This window comes from Lagopus leucura, unplaced genomic scaffold (genome assembly GCF_019238085.1).
Source record: "Lagopus leucura isolate 7727_CA_CO unplaced genomic scaffold, USGS_WTPT01 Super-Scaffold_797, whole genome shotgun sequence".
Classification (NCBI taxonomy): Eukaryota; Metazoa; Chordata; class Aves; order Galliformes; family Phasianidae; genus Lagopus; species Lagopus leucura.
Window position 1 is genome coordinate 4038021 of NW_024962259.1, and position 14161 is coordinate 4052181.

At 38.7% G+C, this 14161-nt stretch overlaps 1 protein-coding gene across 8 annotated transcripts in view; it reads left to right on the plus strand.

Moving 5' to 3' along the window:
* Positions 1 to 14161, plus strand: part of MBTD1 (mbt domain containing 1) — a 28042-nt gene that overhangs the window by 9960 nt on the left and 3921 nt on the right. For all 8 annotated transcript variants that reach the window (XM_042865069.1, XM_042865072.1, XM_042865064.1 and 5 more), the window contains 10 exons: positions 3897 to 4014; positions 4806 to 4940; positions 5384 to 5472; positions 6695 to 6929; positions 8050 to 8105; positions 8358 to 8462; positions 9240 to 9387; positions 11640 to 11722; positions 12039 to 12273; positions 12905 to 12982. In XM_042865069.1, the coding sequence (XP_042721003.1) occupies positions 3897 to 4014; positions 4806 to 4940; positions 5384 to 5472; positions 6695 to 6929; positions 8050 to 8105; positions 8358 to 8462; positions 9240 to 9387; positions 11640 to 11722; positions 12039 to 12273; positions 12905 to 12982 (1282 nt within the window). The remainder of the gene's footprint in view (positions 1 to 3896; positions 4015 to 4805; positions 4941 to 5383; positions 5473 to 6694; positions 6930 to 8049; positions 8106 to 8357; positions 8463 to 9239; positions 9388 to 11639; positions 11723 to 12038; positions 12274 to 12904; positions 12983 to 14161) is intronic.

Here is a 14161-nt window from a genome sequence, read left to right on the forward strand (position 1 = left end):
TGTTTAGATCGAGTCAGACTTGCTCTAGTGCATAGAGCTGATCTTTTCATTAATTATTTTGGTTTGGGATTATTTTTATTAGTTTTCAGTCAGTTCTCCCTGTCAGCTCTGCTGCTGGCTAGTGTAGGAATGAAGGGAGATGGGGCCTCTTCCTAAACCTGAAATTAAAAAGTATGCTTTCCTTTGTGTTACAATCGTGAAATTGCAAACAAAGGTCCTCAGCTATTAAAGTCATGACAGAGTGTAGCTTGGGGATTAGGAAAGCATTTACCAGCATCTGTCTTCAATGTGTTTGTTCAAATCTACTTATTAGATATCGTTTAATATGTTGTCTAAAATCATCTCTTAAGTAAAAACATTCTGAAAAAGTCTCACTTCTCATCATACTGTTTATTTCATTACATGGGAAGATGAAGTATTTTGGCTTCCAATGAGAGTCTTGGTTTTGCTCAGTTATCTGTTAAAAATTTGTATCAAGTTAAAAATCTTGCTTCCTAGAAGTTTTTCATAACGGAGAAGAGAGAGAAATTCTCTCCAGCTCTGGAATTCATGCTGAGCCCTGTTGGTTCCTAAATCAGAGCAAGGGCTCTTTCTTGGCAGTTGACAGAACCCTTTATGCTCCTTAACAGAGCCCAGAACAGTCTTGCATTAGGATACGTTTGTTAATTTGTATTGAATTTCATGTGCTTAAGCATGTTTGCACTTTGCTTTCATAATTATGTACGTGTTGTAACAAGTAATTTCATGTGTGTATCAAAAGGCCATGTTTGATATTGTAACCTGTGCTATTACAGCAAATGCTTCCCCTGTCCTTAACTAGGATACATCTACAGCAGTAACACCACTGGTAAATGGAGCCCAAACATTCCGTAGTAAAAGGAGCCTTATCTTTCTTACAGCTCCACTCATTAACCTGAGTAGAACAGCAGTAATGTGAGTGGGCACAGTACCAATGTTTGTACTCTACCTTGAAATCTTTCACAAGCTGTATGGCAATGGCTGCTGAGGAGCGTTGTTTATTCCACGTCTTTGAAAAACGTGTCCAAACCAGTCAGAATCTGGAAGCACACTGGTCCTCTCCTCTTGTTAGATATTTCTCTTCCTCTCACCTCAAGTATTTTTCTTCTCTTGATTTCTTTTGTTGTTAGTTTGCTCGAGGGGAGCATTTCCAGGGTTTTGCACTAGGTGGCGGTGCTTTGCCTTTAATTTTTCATCACTTTCACATTGTCTTCAATGGTAAGGCCAGAGGTGCAGGTACTGTTGTGCTGCAGTGGCAGAGTATCCCTATGGTTCAGGGGCTGGTAGAATTTCTTTGCCGTTTAAATTCTGAGTCTGCTTTCAAGTCTGGAGTCGTGGTAATTTTGATGCCATCCAAGGCCATTAGGAGTCAATTATTTAGCTGAACAAAGATTTCCTGGGTTAAGCATATGGGAATAGGTAGTGCTTAGGCATTCTTTTCAAACCCTGTCCAACTGAACCTTCCTGATTGCGACTTACCTTGCAGAGAAGGCAGCTGCTGCTCACAGATAAACCCTCCCAAGTCCTCTCCTGGAGCAGGAAGCAGTGAAGCAGATTTTCCTTGTTGGGAATAACATGAAATGGATCTCTTCATCATAAGTCGGAAAGGTAAATTTGTTCTTACCTGTAAATTATGGTTCTGCTAGTTCATGCTATGCCAATCCAGACTTCAGAGTTACCTTGCCAGCCAGCAGATGAATAAGACTTTACACTTATGTAGTACTTTGATTTTTTTTTTAGTTTATTTTTTCCTCCAAAGCATTGTGCAAACATTAATTGCTTAATTGCACAAATACAGAGAAGACATTAAGGAAGATGGCTGTTACAGCCCTGGTTTATCCAGTCTTCCTCATTTAAGAGTAGTTACCATGCGCAGTATACCAGGTATACCATCACTTCAGGACAGTAATGTTATCTGGCTTTTCAGTAGTGATGCTACACAGGATGGCTTCCTTCTGAAGGGTGAGCCGTAAGGATTGGTGTAGGAGAACTAGCAGAACCAATATTTTCACAGACAAGGACAAATTTAACTTTCTGCTATTTCCCTCTATACCAATCCATGTTCTAGAAATAAAAGCATTTGTGACATTTTTTAATCGGTTGAAGGGGGAAGAACTGCTTTGATAGACTCTTCCTCTGAATCAATGGAGTAGATGAGCAGGCAGTAGCGTTTATTTTAGTGAAGTGCAGCTGGATTAGAAAATTATTCAGCTCTGCTATTTTTGATTTAGATTTGTGGCTCTATGCAAGGCAACCAGATTTTCTAAAATATGCTCTTTGAAAAGTTATTTCCCCATTTCAATTCAAAAAGCCGCAAGTGTCAATTTGGAGATGATAGTGGAAATGTAATAGGACTTGATTAAGAAGTTGCATCTGCATACTTTGTGTGTGAAAATAAACCATCATCTTGAAAGTTGTTTTCTTTCTGTCTACCAGATGGCAGAAAAGAGCTCTGCAGGGTGGGCTGGTGTAGATGGGACATAGCAGAGCATGAAGAGACCAGGCTTCAAGAATAAGAAATCTTGCTATGACTGATTTTTCCTTTAATAGTTAAAACTTGATTTAAGTTTTGCATGCCTAAACTCAAATATTGCATAAGTGGATGCTATGCCCTTCAAAGTCTTTGGAGCTGCTAGTTGGACATTCCAGCAAAATTCCCTTGTTGTAATTTCCAATCTTTCAGGAAGTGTTAATCCAACTTTCTTCACTTGTGGGTAACAGGCAAAAAAATCTATGAAGCTGGAGGCTGTTCCCAGAGAGCTGTCAGTTCTCTGTGCTTTCAAATAGCCTTGTAACAAAGCATGGCCTTACAATACTGTCTGCCCACTACAAAAAAAATCCCAGAAGATTCCTTCAACTGTCCCTTTATGTGGATGTTCTAATGATTGATCAGGACTCTTCTCAGAATGTGAAATCTTTCTTTTGACTGTTGTCCTAACATAACCAAAATCCAAGCATTGCCATTCTTGGTGGAGTTTCATTTAGACTGGCTCACTGTATGTTTTGTTAGCTTCAGCTGAGTAGCTTTTAAGGTTTTAGATCCTTGAACACCGTGTTTCTGGTATCTCTGCTATAGACTCTTTGACAATTTTTTCATGATGCTCTGTTCAAAAAAAATTCCTGAAATCAGTCTAAATGTTGGTTTTTTTTATCTCCAGTTTCCAAAAGCACTTCAGACTTTATCGAGCTTGTATTTCTTGTTGTTGTTAACATATTAGTCTAAGCTTTCATGACAGTGTGTGAGGAATTTAGCTGGGCGTTTTCCTTTGATGTTCATTAAAGTGGTAGAACTCTACCTCCTCTTTTTGGCTGCTTAGTAGAATGATGGCATGCAGGTGAGTTGGAAGCCTGTTTGCTCTGAGTGGGTGTGAACTATGGGTGATAAAAACCCATCAGAATAAAACTTCAGAATAGATTTGAGAAATAACTTCTAAGCATTTTTTCAGACGTATTACAGATCTACAGAACGTAAATGTTTTGATGTCTGTGGAATGGATTAAGTGCCAAAATTTTCTGCTAAGAGAATTGCAGAGGAATTTTACCATTCCTACCTAAAATTAGCAGGTATCATGTAGTCAGAGCATAGTGGAAGGAAGAGGACCAATGAAAATGTGTGCTTTATGGATGTTTGACCTTGAAAGCCCATGGTGGTTGTAGGAGGTAGACTGTAATAGTAGTAAACCAGCACTATGCACAAGCTTCAGATCAAAACCAAGCTAGATTTCCATAGGCTATTTTCTTGCTGTATGTTTGTTATCATGTATATTGATAATCATCTTTAAGTCACTTATGAAACAATAATCAGCAATATCAACAACAAATCTTGTGCTGTAAGCAGAGTGGTGAGCTCTTTACTTTCCTCCTGCCTTAAATGCTAGGCACCTATGGGGACGTGCTGGGGTGACATCTCAGAAGGAGTGCGAGTGGAGGTTCCGAACACAGACTGCAGCCTGCCTACCAAAGTCTTCTGGATAGCTGGAATTGTGAAATTAGCAGGTGAATATATTTTGATTGCAATTACTAAAGTAGTCAAAATAATTATGCAAAGGTAGCTTATAGTGTAGTCAGCAGTCACTTGGTTAACAGAATGCTGACGCCATTAAAAGGTCAGAGCTGTATCACAAGATTATATTTTCCACCATTATCACTGTTGAGCTGTTTTACAATATCTTCAAATTGGGTTGGTTGGTTTGTTTTTTATTGCTAGATTTCATTGTAATGGTGCTGGATGAAGGATAAAAAATTGAAAAATAGCAACCAAGTCTTGTTAGAAAAATCACTATCTTGGCTAAAAGCGAAGGTGAAAATTCAAGGTTCACATAGCTAAAATATCAAAAAGCAGAGGCTGTGAGTAACAAAGGAATTCTTATCTGGAGCATTGGAAGTTCCATGCTAACACAAGGAAGAATTTCTTTACTGTCAGAACGATGCAGCATTGGAGCTGGCTGCCCAGAGAAGTGGTGGAATCTCCTTCTCTGAAGATGCTCAAGACTCATCTGGGTGCCCAACTATGTGGCCTGTAGTCTTTAGCAAAGAGTTGGACTCAGCGTTCTCTAGGGGTCCTTCCAAGTCCTACAATTCTGTGATTTTTGCCTGCGTGTAACTTGTGAAGGTTTATGATACAAGAGTTTTAGTTAAAATGCTCTGATAACATGCGGCATGTGCCTTAAGAATGACATTCTTTAGAAAGTTCTAGTCTAGAAAATCTAATGTAGTATCTGTTATGACTGGTAAGTTTTAATTGATCTTTTTAAAATCTTACATTTTTCATGTGATTTTACTTTCAGGCTACAACGCTCTGCTAAGATACGAAGGCTTTGAAAATGATTCAAACCTTGACTTCTGGTGCAACGTTTGTGGGTCTGATATCCACCCAGTTGGTTGGTGTGCAACCAGTGGGAAGCCTTTAGTCCCTCCTCGAAGTATGTAAATAGTAGTCTTACTGATTGCTACAGTTAAGTCTTCTTTAATTTGCTGGTGGTTTTGATATCAGCATTCTTTGCCATAGCAATTCTGCCAACAATTGTTCATAAATCATTGATCTAATGGAAAAACAGGGACTTGACTCGCACTTAAAGCGCTTCCTGTGGTACCCCTCCAGAATGACTTTGTTTTTAAGATCAAGGTGGAATTGCTTAGCTAATCAGTGTTGTGAATATCCAGGAGTTTTATTTATATTTTGTGATTAAACTCTTTGCCCTAACATACCCATACATTTAATCTTCTGACTCCTCACTGAACTGTTTTCATTTGAGCTTTTAAAGTCATCTAGGATTTCTTATTTACCTATTCCAGACTGTAACATTGTCTCTAATGGACACAAAAAAAAACCAGTGGCTTATTTTGTCCCCTTCATTTGCAACAGCCATCCAACACAAATACACAAACTGGAAAGCTTTTCTAGTGAAACGACTTACTGGTGCCAAAACACTTCCTCCGGACTTTTCTCAGAAGGTAAGGCTGATGCAGTATCAGTGATGTACTGCAAACAAAGGGGCAGTGAAGAGAGAAGAGCTGTATTTGTTAGTGGCACGTTAGCTCCTTCTGCAGAGAGGATGATAATTCCTTAGTGCAGTTTTCACAGGGATCTCTATTTTCCATTTATCTCCATGTTTATCGGAAGGCGGTTCTCTTTGGAAAACTGTTTCCTCTAGCAGAAGTAATTTTCTTTAAAAACTAGTTAGTCTGTTTTAATTTTAAAGTACTCAAAAATGCTAATAAGCTACCTTGTAATGTATAAGAAAAAAACTGATTTCTCTAATTCAGCAATGATTTCAGTTGTGAAGTGTTTCAGGGAACTGAACCATCTGTCGCTGTGCGCAGGTCTCGATGCAATGAAGCTGATATTTTCAAATGTTAATAGCTTTCATCTGCTCCCAGCTAGATTTGTTTGCTGTCTTTGTCGTGTATGGCAGCTGCCTGCACAATGTTTTCTGTGTTTATTTATTGATATTGTGAGATGGCATGTTGCTTTTTCAATGGGAATCTGAGAAGTACTGTTGTCTCGCTCTGCAGCTAGTATTCCTCCCCATTTTTTTCTGAAGATGTTCATTTATATTTAAAAATGGCTGAGTGGAAGCCAAATCAAATTGGCAAGGCCCAAGCACTGGTGGAGATTACAAAATGCTGAGTTGACTGGAAAGCACTTTTAAACAAAATAGGTTCTCACAGTGCAGGACAGTCGCTCTGTCATTCTGTTCCTTTATTTTTGGTGTACAATGGGGTATGTTTGAGTGGTAAACTTTCATTATGTTTGAATTTTATTTTTCATTGCTAATACGTTAAAATATTTTGATCTTGCATTTGAAGAGCTATGTTCTGAGTGGATAATAAAGAAATAAATCTGTTGAAATTGTTGGTCAAGGTAATTTAATCTATTATTAACTGAACAAGCTTTCATCGAACCAAGGGAATCATTTAACCCCCGCGAGGGCTGTATAAGGCTGTACTTAAATGAAATGATGCCATTGTAGGATCTATTCAGGTTAGTCTTGTTAAAATATTGCATCTTGCTGCGGTTGCAAGGAGGTGGCAGATAAATCACGTGTCGTTTGTGCCAGCTGCTTAGCAAGTGCCTGAATTAAATGGGAAGTTCTTTGATGTTGCGCTTGGTAGAAGACCAATCACTAAGCCAAAACAATATATCTTTACAGAATCTTTTTCCTGTTATTTTAAGGTGTCTGAGAGCATGCAGTATCCATTCAAAACTTGCATGAGAGTGGAAGTCGTTGACAAAACACACCTGTGTCGAACGAGGGTGGCTGTTGTAGAGAATGTCATTGGGGGAAGGTTGAGGTTGGTGTATGAAGAGAGCGAAGACAAAACGGATGATTTCTGGTGCCATATGTACAGTCCACTCATCCATCACATTGGTTGGTCTCGAAGCATAGGACACAGGTTCAAAAGATCTGGTAAGCCTGTTGCTTGTCAGAGGTGTCTGTGGGCAGTAGTGGCGTGGGGAGACTTAAGCAATGCTGTTGCTTTATACAGTTAATAATACTAGTTTGGCTAATTACTTTCTAACGATGCCTAATGGTTTTACCAATTACACTGCCTTTGTAGAGTTTCAGTTCAGTGTACAACTGGTCTGCAGGAAATTGAACTGCAATATTCAAGCATGCTACAAATTTCATTTCTTATGAAAAAAATAAACCTGCAATTATACTGTTCTGCTCTACTACTTTCTGCATTTGTCTCTTTTGTACACTGCAACATGAGCAAGTATGCAATGGAATACTAATTTCTGTCTCTCCAAGTGTAAGGAATATTCTGTTTTTGTATTGCAAGACATAGGTGTTGTAGGGGCTGTTAGGAAATGAGCAGGGAAGACGATGGTTTAATAGATGGTGTATGGTTTAGATCCTTGTTATCTCAAATACTTTTAATTTGAAATATTTAAGGTCCATAAATAGGAAGAAAAAGTTTTTTTGAATCTTTCTCTCTTTCATTGTGAATGTACACCTTGTCAGAAACAGAATTTCCATAAAAGATTTCCCAACGCAGCCCTTCAAGACAGTTTTCTGACTACTTAAATTTTCACTGGAGCTGTTTATAAACAAGAGTAGAGACATAAAGAACAGTGCTGTTTTCCAGAAGTAATGTCTTAATGTTTCTAATAGGATTTCAAGGACTTCCCTTGCAAGGTGGGATTCAACACTTGGCAAAAATAAGCTGTATATGTGTGCAGAGAGTAGACTTACTGTATAGAAACTGTGATTGTGTAAATGTAATCTGTTAGAAAAGAGGTAGTGTTGCCTTTTTTTTTTTAAAGCTTCTATATATTGGTAGCAAAGTGGCGATGCAGTTAAGCAGTCTTGGATTTTTTTCTGTAAATGAGGCTGTGTTATAGAGGTTGTTCAGATGGAAGTCAGTGGGAAGAATGGAGAGTGCTCCCCAGATTTGTGTGCAGTCTCATCGTAGACTTTCCACACTAACAGGTGATTGCACTCCAGCAGTTAATATGTTAAGAAAAAGGTATTGCCTACTCTGTTACCAAAAACTGTTGTTAATATGCACTGCTGTTCCTTACAGATATTACAAAGAAACAGGAAGGACACTTTGATGCGCCCTCACATTTATTTATGAAGGTGAGTTTGCTACCAAGAATGTTCTTATGTCAGTCGATTGAGGACCTGGTGTGTGTGAAACAGACCTGGAAGTCGTGGAAATATGCCCAGCAGAAGCACTGGTGAATTTTAATTCACACAGTTTAATAATCTGTCCTTCTTGTCGTAAGCAGAGGTGACAGTGCAGGTATTTCACCCTGTTCCTGTGCTGTGACTGGCTGTGAGATTCTCAGCTTCTGGTGCCGTCATCTGACTTCATGATTATTTTTTTAGGTGAAAGAGGTTGACACAGCTGGAGAGTGGTTTAAAGAAGGAATGAAACTGGAAGCTATAGACCCCTTAAACCTTTCAGCAATATGTGTGGCAACTATTAGGAAGGTAAGGAGGCCAGTGTTTGTTGTCAGAAGACAGGCAGGACCCTTTTACATTCACCTTTGTTCAGGTTAGAAACAAAGCTCAGGAAATGAATCCATTAAGTTATATACAACTACTGTGAAGAAGAACATACTCATGTATGTTTGATTTTAATCTCTGGAGATTCAGCCTTACGTTTAATTTATGCTGTGCTTGTGAGATTAATTTTCAAGACAGTCTACTGCTAATTATCCCAAGTATTTTGCCACTGTATTCAAAATAAAAGCCTCATCTTGCTTGCTGGAATCTATGAAGATAAGCTTTTTCTAGATTGATTGAAAGGGATCTCATCAACATTAAGTCTTTACTAAAAGGGAAAGAGAATGGGCAAAAAGAGTAGCTTAGCAACTTTGCATAACCTTACCAATGAGTGTGGTCATTATTTCAAATCTCTTTTTCTTAATAGTGTGCAGAATATCTTTCAAGCTAGAGTAAACTGAAACATAAAGCTTTAAGATAGAACTGATATACTCACAAAAAATAAACTAGAGCTCAGAAAAAGGAAATGTTCATCTCATAACTTTGCAGTTATCAAAGGTACATTTGACAGTAGAGCACACAATCTTGGAGACAGGTGTGATTTCAGTTTGTTTTGCTTTTCCTGTTTTATTGTAATTGAATGTTCTTCTGAGTACTTTCATTATTAGTTATTTTTCACTCTTGAAACATGGCATGCTTTCTTTCTAGCCTTATCACACAGTTAAAGGTATTTAATGTAAAATTTTGTTTTTCTTTACAAAGGTTTTAGCAGATGGCTATCTTATGATTGGGATTGATGGCTCAGAAGCAGCAGATGGGTCTGATTGGTTTTGTTACCATGCCACTTCCCCTTCTATTTTCCCTGTTGGTTTCTGTGAAATTAACATGATTGAACTAACTCCACCCAGAGGTACATATAGAATTCTGACCACATTTTATTTTGAATATTTTTCAGTGATATTGTATGTGCCATATGCTTTGTATTTTACATCAGTCTACAAAATTCATTTCACTTTTTAGGACACTCTCAAGTCAGAAACAAATAAAACAGTGCAACTTGAATGTAATCTTCAAAACAGAGACAAACTTCTGAGAAAAAGGGAAATTGAACCTCCTTATGATACACTGGCTAAAATAATTTGCCTTTACTGCCGTAAGTTGAGGACAGCCACTAGTTGAGCAGCATAGCTTGATGTGAATGGGAAGTATAAATATGCAATTCGCTGCATGGTCTGCTCATAAATTGCTGTTGCTTGGCGAGTCCAGACCTCCAGAGGGTTTAATGGACATTGTAGAGAATCTCCGACTTGGGCGAATAGTGACAAAGCTGTAAATTTCTGTAGGGTGTGCACAAACCTGACCTGCAGGGAAGTGGCCATTGGAGCTGTTTGCCACATAATCCCTTCTGTGAGAATAAGCTGTCTGTCCACCACACGTGTGCCTACAGGAGGCTCTCACTGCCTCCACCTTTTGATTTGTATTATCGAGGTCCAGCAGCTTGTAGAGAGGATTTTAATTAGGCATGTAGCAGCAGATGGTTTTTCTTCATTCTCCTTGCTGGCTTCTACCTGTATTTATTGAGTGATTTTCTAGGTAATAACTACATAACACAACATGAGGAATGTCTTACTTTTACTATTGCACACGAATGAATTTGTCATCCTTGAGTATGTGTTCAGTGCATTTGAGGCAGATTTACTATTTTCCAGTTAACTCATCTAGTGAATGTATTGCCTAGAAACTCATGAGCGTGGTCACACCTGCAAAATGTGCTGCAGGAGTCTCTTGCAGTTGTGGTAGTTGTTGCATGGGGCAAAAAGTGTCCATATCAACAGCAGCTAATTTAGAAGTGACTATGCTAAAAGATACAGAAATCAAATTCCCTTTTAAGATGAAACTTTTTTTCACTCTTCAAAGACTTTACACAACAGTGTGCAAATTCTGTTACCACGTTTATCATACTGTTGTGTTTCTCATATTTTGGCAGCTTTGCTTACCTTATTGCCCATTTCATATTGCATTTTTCCACAGCAGTGCTGTATCATCCACTGAGAGATGACTGAATCTTAAAATCACAGAATCACCCATGCAATAATCTAAAAGTCATTTGAGAGAGAAGTTAGGAGTAAAATACAGAACGTAAGGCCCTTTAACACAGCTTTACCACTGGTTTAATAAGATTGAAGTGATGAAAGCATCTTAGCTTTTATGAGAGGTATCTTCTACCCTCCAAGTTATGAGCTTGCAAATGCACAGTTTCTTAATTTTGGCTGTTTAATTAGGACCACGTGCACGTCTTTAATGCCTAAGGGCCTTGTGTATGTGAGTCCAGCCAGAGGGGCTGTACATTCACAAGCATTAATTCTCAAAACTTAGAGATGACCCAATTAGCTTTCCTGCTGCATGTCTTCCTGCAGACAGTTATGTACCACAGGTGAGCGCCATTTGTTAGATTACATCCAGCAGTGTGGGTACATTAAATAAGTTGCTGTTAAACCCCTGCAATTCATGCTTCTAGGTTTATTCCTTTCTAATATCTTCATCTCTTGCTGAAACCAGCAGAAGCTGAAGATGCTTTAATACTCGTACCACTTTTAGGCACATTCAGCAGATGAACAAAAGCTGAATATATAAGAAATTGGTTTTTTACCTTTCCAATAACTTAAAAGATTGGGAAAAAAGATCCTGTAATTCTTTCTTCTATTGCTAACGTTAACTTTATTATTTAAGGTTTTACATATCCACACTTGTTCCATGAACCTGTTCCTAACGCATCAAATTTTTCAGTAGTGGAGCTCTTTCCCCACAGGAAAGACACTGGATGTGCTTAATTACGTTATGTGTTCCGGGTCATTTGTGTGGGGCATTGTAGACATGAAGGATCTACGTGAGCAGAGAGCTTCCAGTGTCGACAGTTGATCTTAACATCAAATGATGCTTTGTGTATTATCCAGAAATTCATTCATCTTTGTTGCACAAAGGCAGTGTCCAGTTGACTGTGTTGTCCATTAGACCAGAGCTCAGAGAATGGAGATTTCTGATGTTAATGTTTTGCTTCTTTGTCTTTTTAGCCATAGCACAGTGCCACTGTTGTATTCTTGTTGATGTTCTAACATAGGAAGCTCACAGTTGATTTATGAAAGTATTGTTTAAAATTCACAGGTTATACAAAACTCCCGTTCAAATGGTTTGACTACCTCAGGGAAACTGACTCAATAGCAGCACCTGTAAAGCTCTTCAATAAGGTAATAAGCACCAAGCATGCATGTTGAAATTTAATTTGGGATTTTCTTCACATTTTAATCTGTGTGCTTATGGGATTGACCCACTTTCTTCAAGTACAGTTGTGGAAAAACTAAGCCAACGGATTTTAATATAATTTAACAGCCCTTATTTCTAGGGGCTGAGTATTTCTGGAATGTTAAATGCAGGACTGCACGGAACTTCATAAATGATGCTTGAAAATGTCTTAAGCTAAAGCGATTGAAATGTTTGCTTCAGCACCGTGTGCTCAGCTGATCTCATTAACTGGTTGGTGCCTTGATGTGCCTGCTTTTCCAGGAAGTTCCAAACCATGGGTTTCATGTTGGAATGAAACTGGAGGCCGTTGATCTGATGGAACCTCGCTTGGTCTGCGTGGCCACAGTAACTCGCATTATCCATCGTCTGTTGAGGATACACTTTGATGGCTGGGAAGATGAGTATGACCAGTGGGTGGACTGCGAGTCCCCAGACCTCTACCCCGTGGGATGGTGTCAGCTAACTGGGTATCAGCTGCAGCCTCCAGCACCACAGTGTAAGTTCTGCATTGTGCACTGATCCTTAATCGCGTGTGATGCTTTTCCTGCCTTTGTCCTTCTTAGGTTAGGTCACTAAGTGTAACAGAAATAGAACAAATCATTGCTATTGCTTAGAAGTACGCAGTTCTGATCTCTTCCACCTTGACTCTTAAAGTATTTCTGGGCATTTCTGTGGCAACTCAGCAGTTTTCTGTTTTGTTACTGGAAGATGTTTATTTCACGTAGGAAAAAAGCCCTATGACCTGACAAGTCTGGAGAGAGAATTTGCAGTGGTTGAAGTTAGCAAACAAATATTTTTTGCGTGCTGAATGTGACGGCCCTCAGTGTGTGCTTGGCTATTGCTGTGCAGAAGTGTTTGTGTGAGAAGGCTACATTTCATTTAGGACATTTACATTTCATCAAAACTTGGCGTGCTGGGCCAGTTCTTATGGTAATCGATAGCTTTAAAGAATGTTTGTTCAATGGAAAGGAGGTAGGAAGAGTAATGCCAGTACTGTTAGTAGTGCTGACTACTGATAGCAGTTTGATTGCAGTTTAATGGCAGGTTTCTCAGAAAAGCTTTGTGGTGTTCTGAAGTGTATTTCCAAAATAATAAACTTTAATTTTGTACTCCACGCTTTTTTGCAGCATCAAGAGATAACCAGTCAAGTTCATCAAAACAGAAGAAAAAGTCAAAATCACAACAGTACAAAGGACATAAGAAAAGTGGGTGACAAAATAGTGCTTGCCATTTCCCTGTTGCTTAAAAAGCTTGTGGTCTCTCCCTCAGTCTCTCTTCTATTTAGAAGTGCTGTTTCTATGTAAAGCAGGCGTTAAGCTAAAAGGTGCAGTGTGCCATGAAAGGAATTTTGTAAATAACCCAGAATATCTTTTTTTTAATTATTTTTTTATAACTTGTAGCAGTCTAAGTACGCAGGGTGAGCCCTCAGCCCTGCTAAGAGCCACGGCGTTTTTAATGATGAACCAGTTAAAAACTTGTGGCAGCTCTTTTGCCACGCAGGGGTGAGTAGTTTGTCTTCACAGAAGTCGATGACCTCATTCCAGGCAACCCAACTATGTCTGTTATTTTTGGAGCATCAGCTCGCTCTGCTGACTCATTCTCTTGGTGCTGTCTTGGAAGAGTGGAGTGCAAAGATGCAGTGCTTCGTGCTGCCAGCACAAGGACAGATCAGCTACAGCAAAGGTCTATAATGCGTTGTCTCCATTTAGCAATTTGCTTGGCTTCTGTGCCAAGGTATTTCCTGCTGGGACAGCCTAGCAAAAATTAATGTCTTGGATGCTGAAAGTTACTTTAAGTGCAAGTCAGCAATCCTGGATGACAGAAATCTTTAACCATCCTCTAATTTGACTTGAGGAGAGAATTTCTTATGCAAAATCCTGTATATTTTTGTATGCTCAACCCCTAAATCTGTGTACTGCACCTTTAAAGGAAGTGCTGGTCTGCTTCATTTATTTCAGTGGTTTTTTTCCCTCTGCTCATACTTTGGTAATTTCCTTGTCCATTAATGAAATGGAGGAGCAGTTGTGGCATTATTGCTCTCCTAACATCAGTCTTTCTGCCTTTGATCACATTTCTATTTTCCTTATACAAAAGAAAGCAGATTAAAACTACAAAAAATGTTTTGCTTGAATGACATTTTTCTCAGGGACTTTTAGCAGTTTGAGGCTGTGATGGAAAATTTTTGTCAGTGTTTTTTTCTTGTCTCATATGGACTGCTTACAGTAATTAGACAATGTGATTGATTGTAAATGGCAAGTAATTCATCTTACTTGGATGAAGACTAAATTTAGAAGTGGGCAGTAAAATGAAATAATGAACAGTAAAGTAAGCATTCTTCTTAGCAGTATTTTCTGTAGCTTTCTTAAACCAGGGTTTTAAAATAC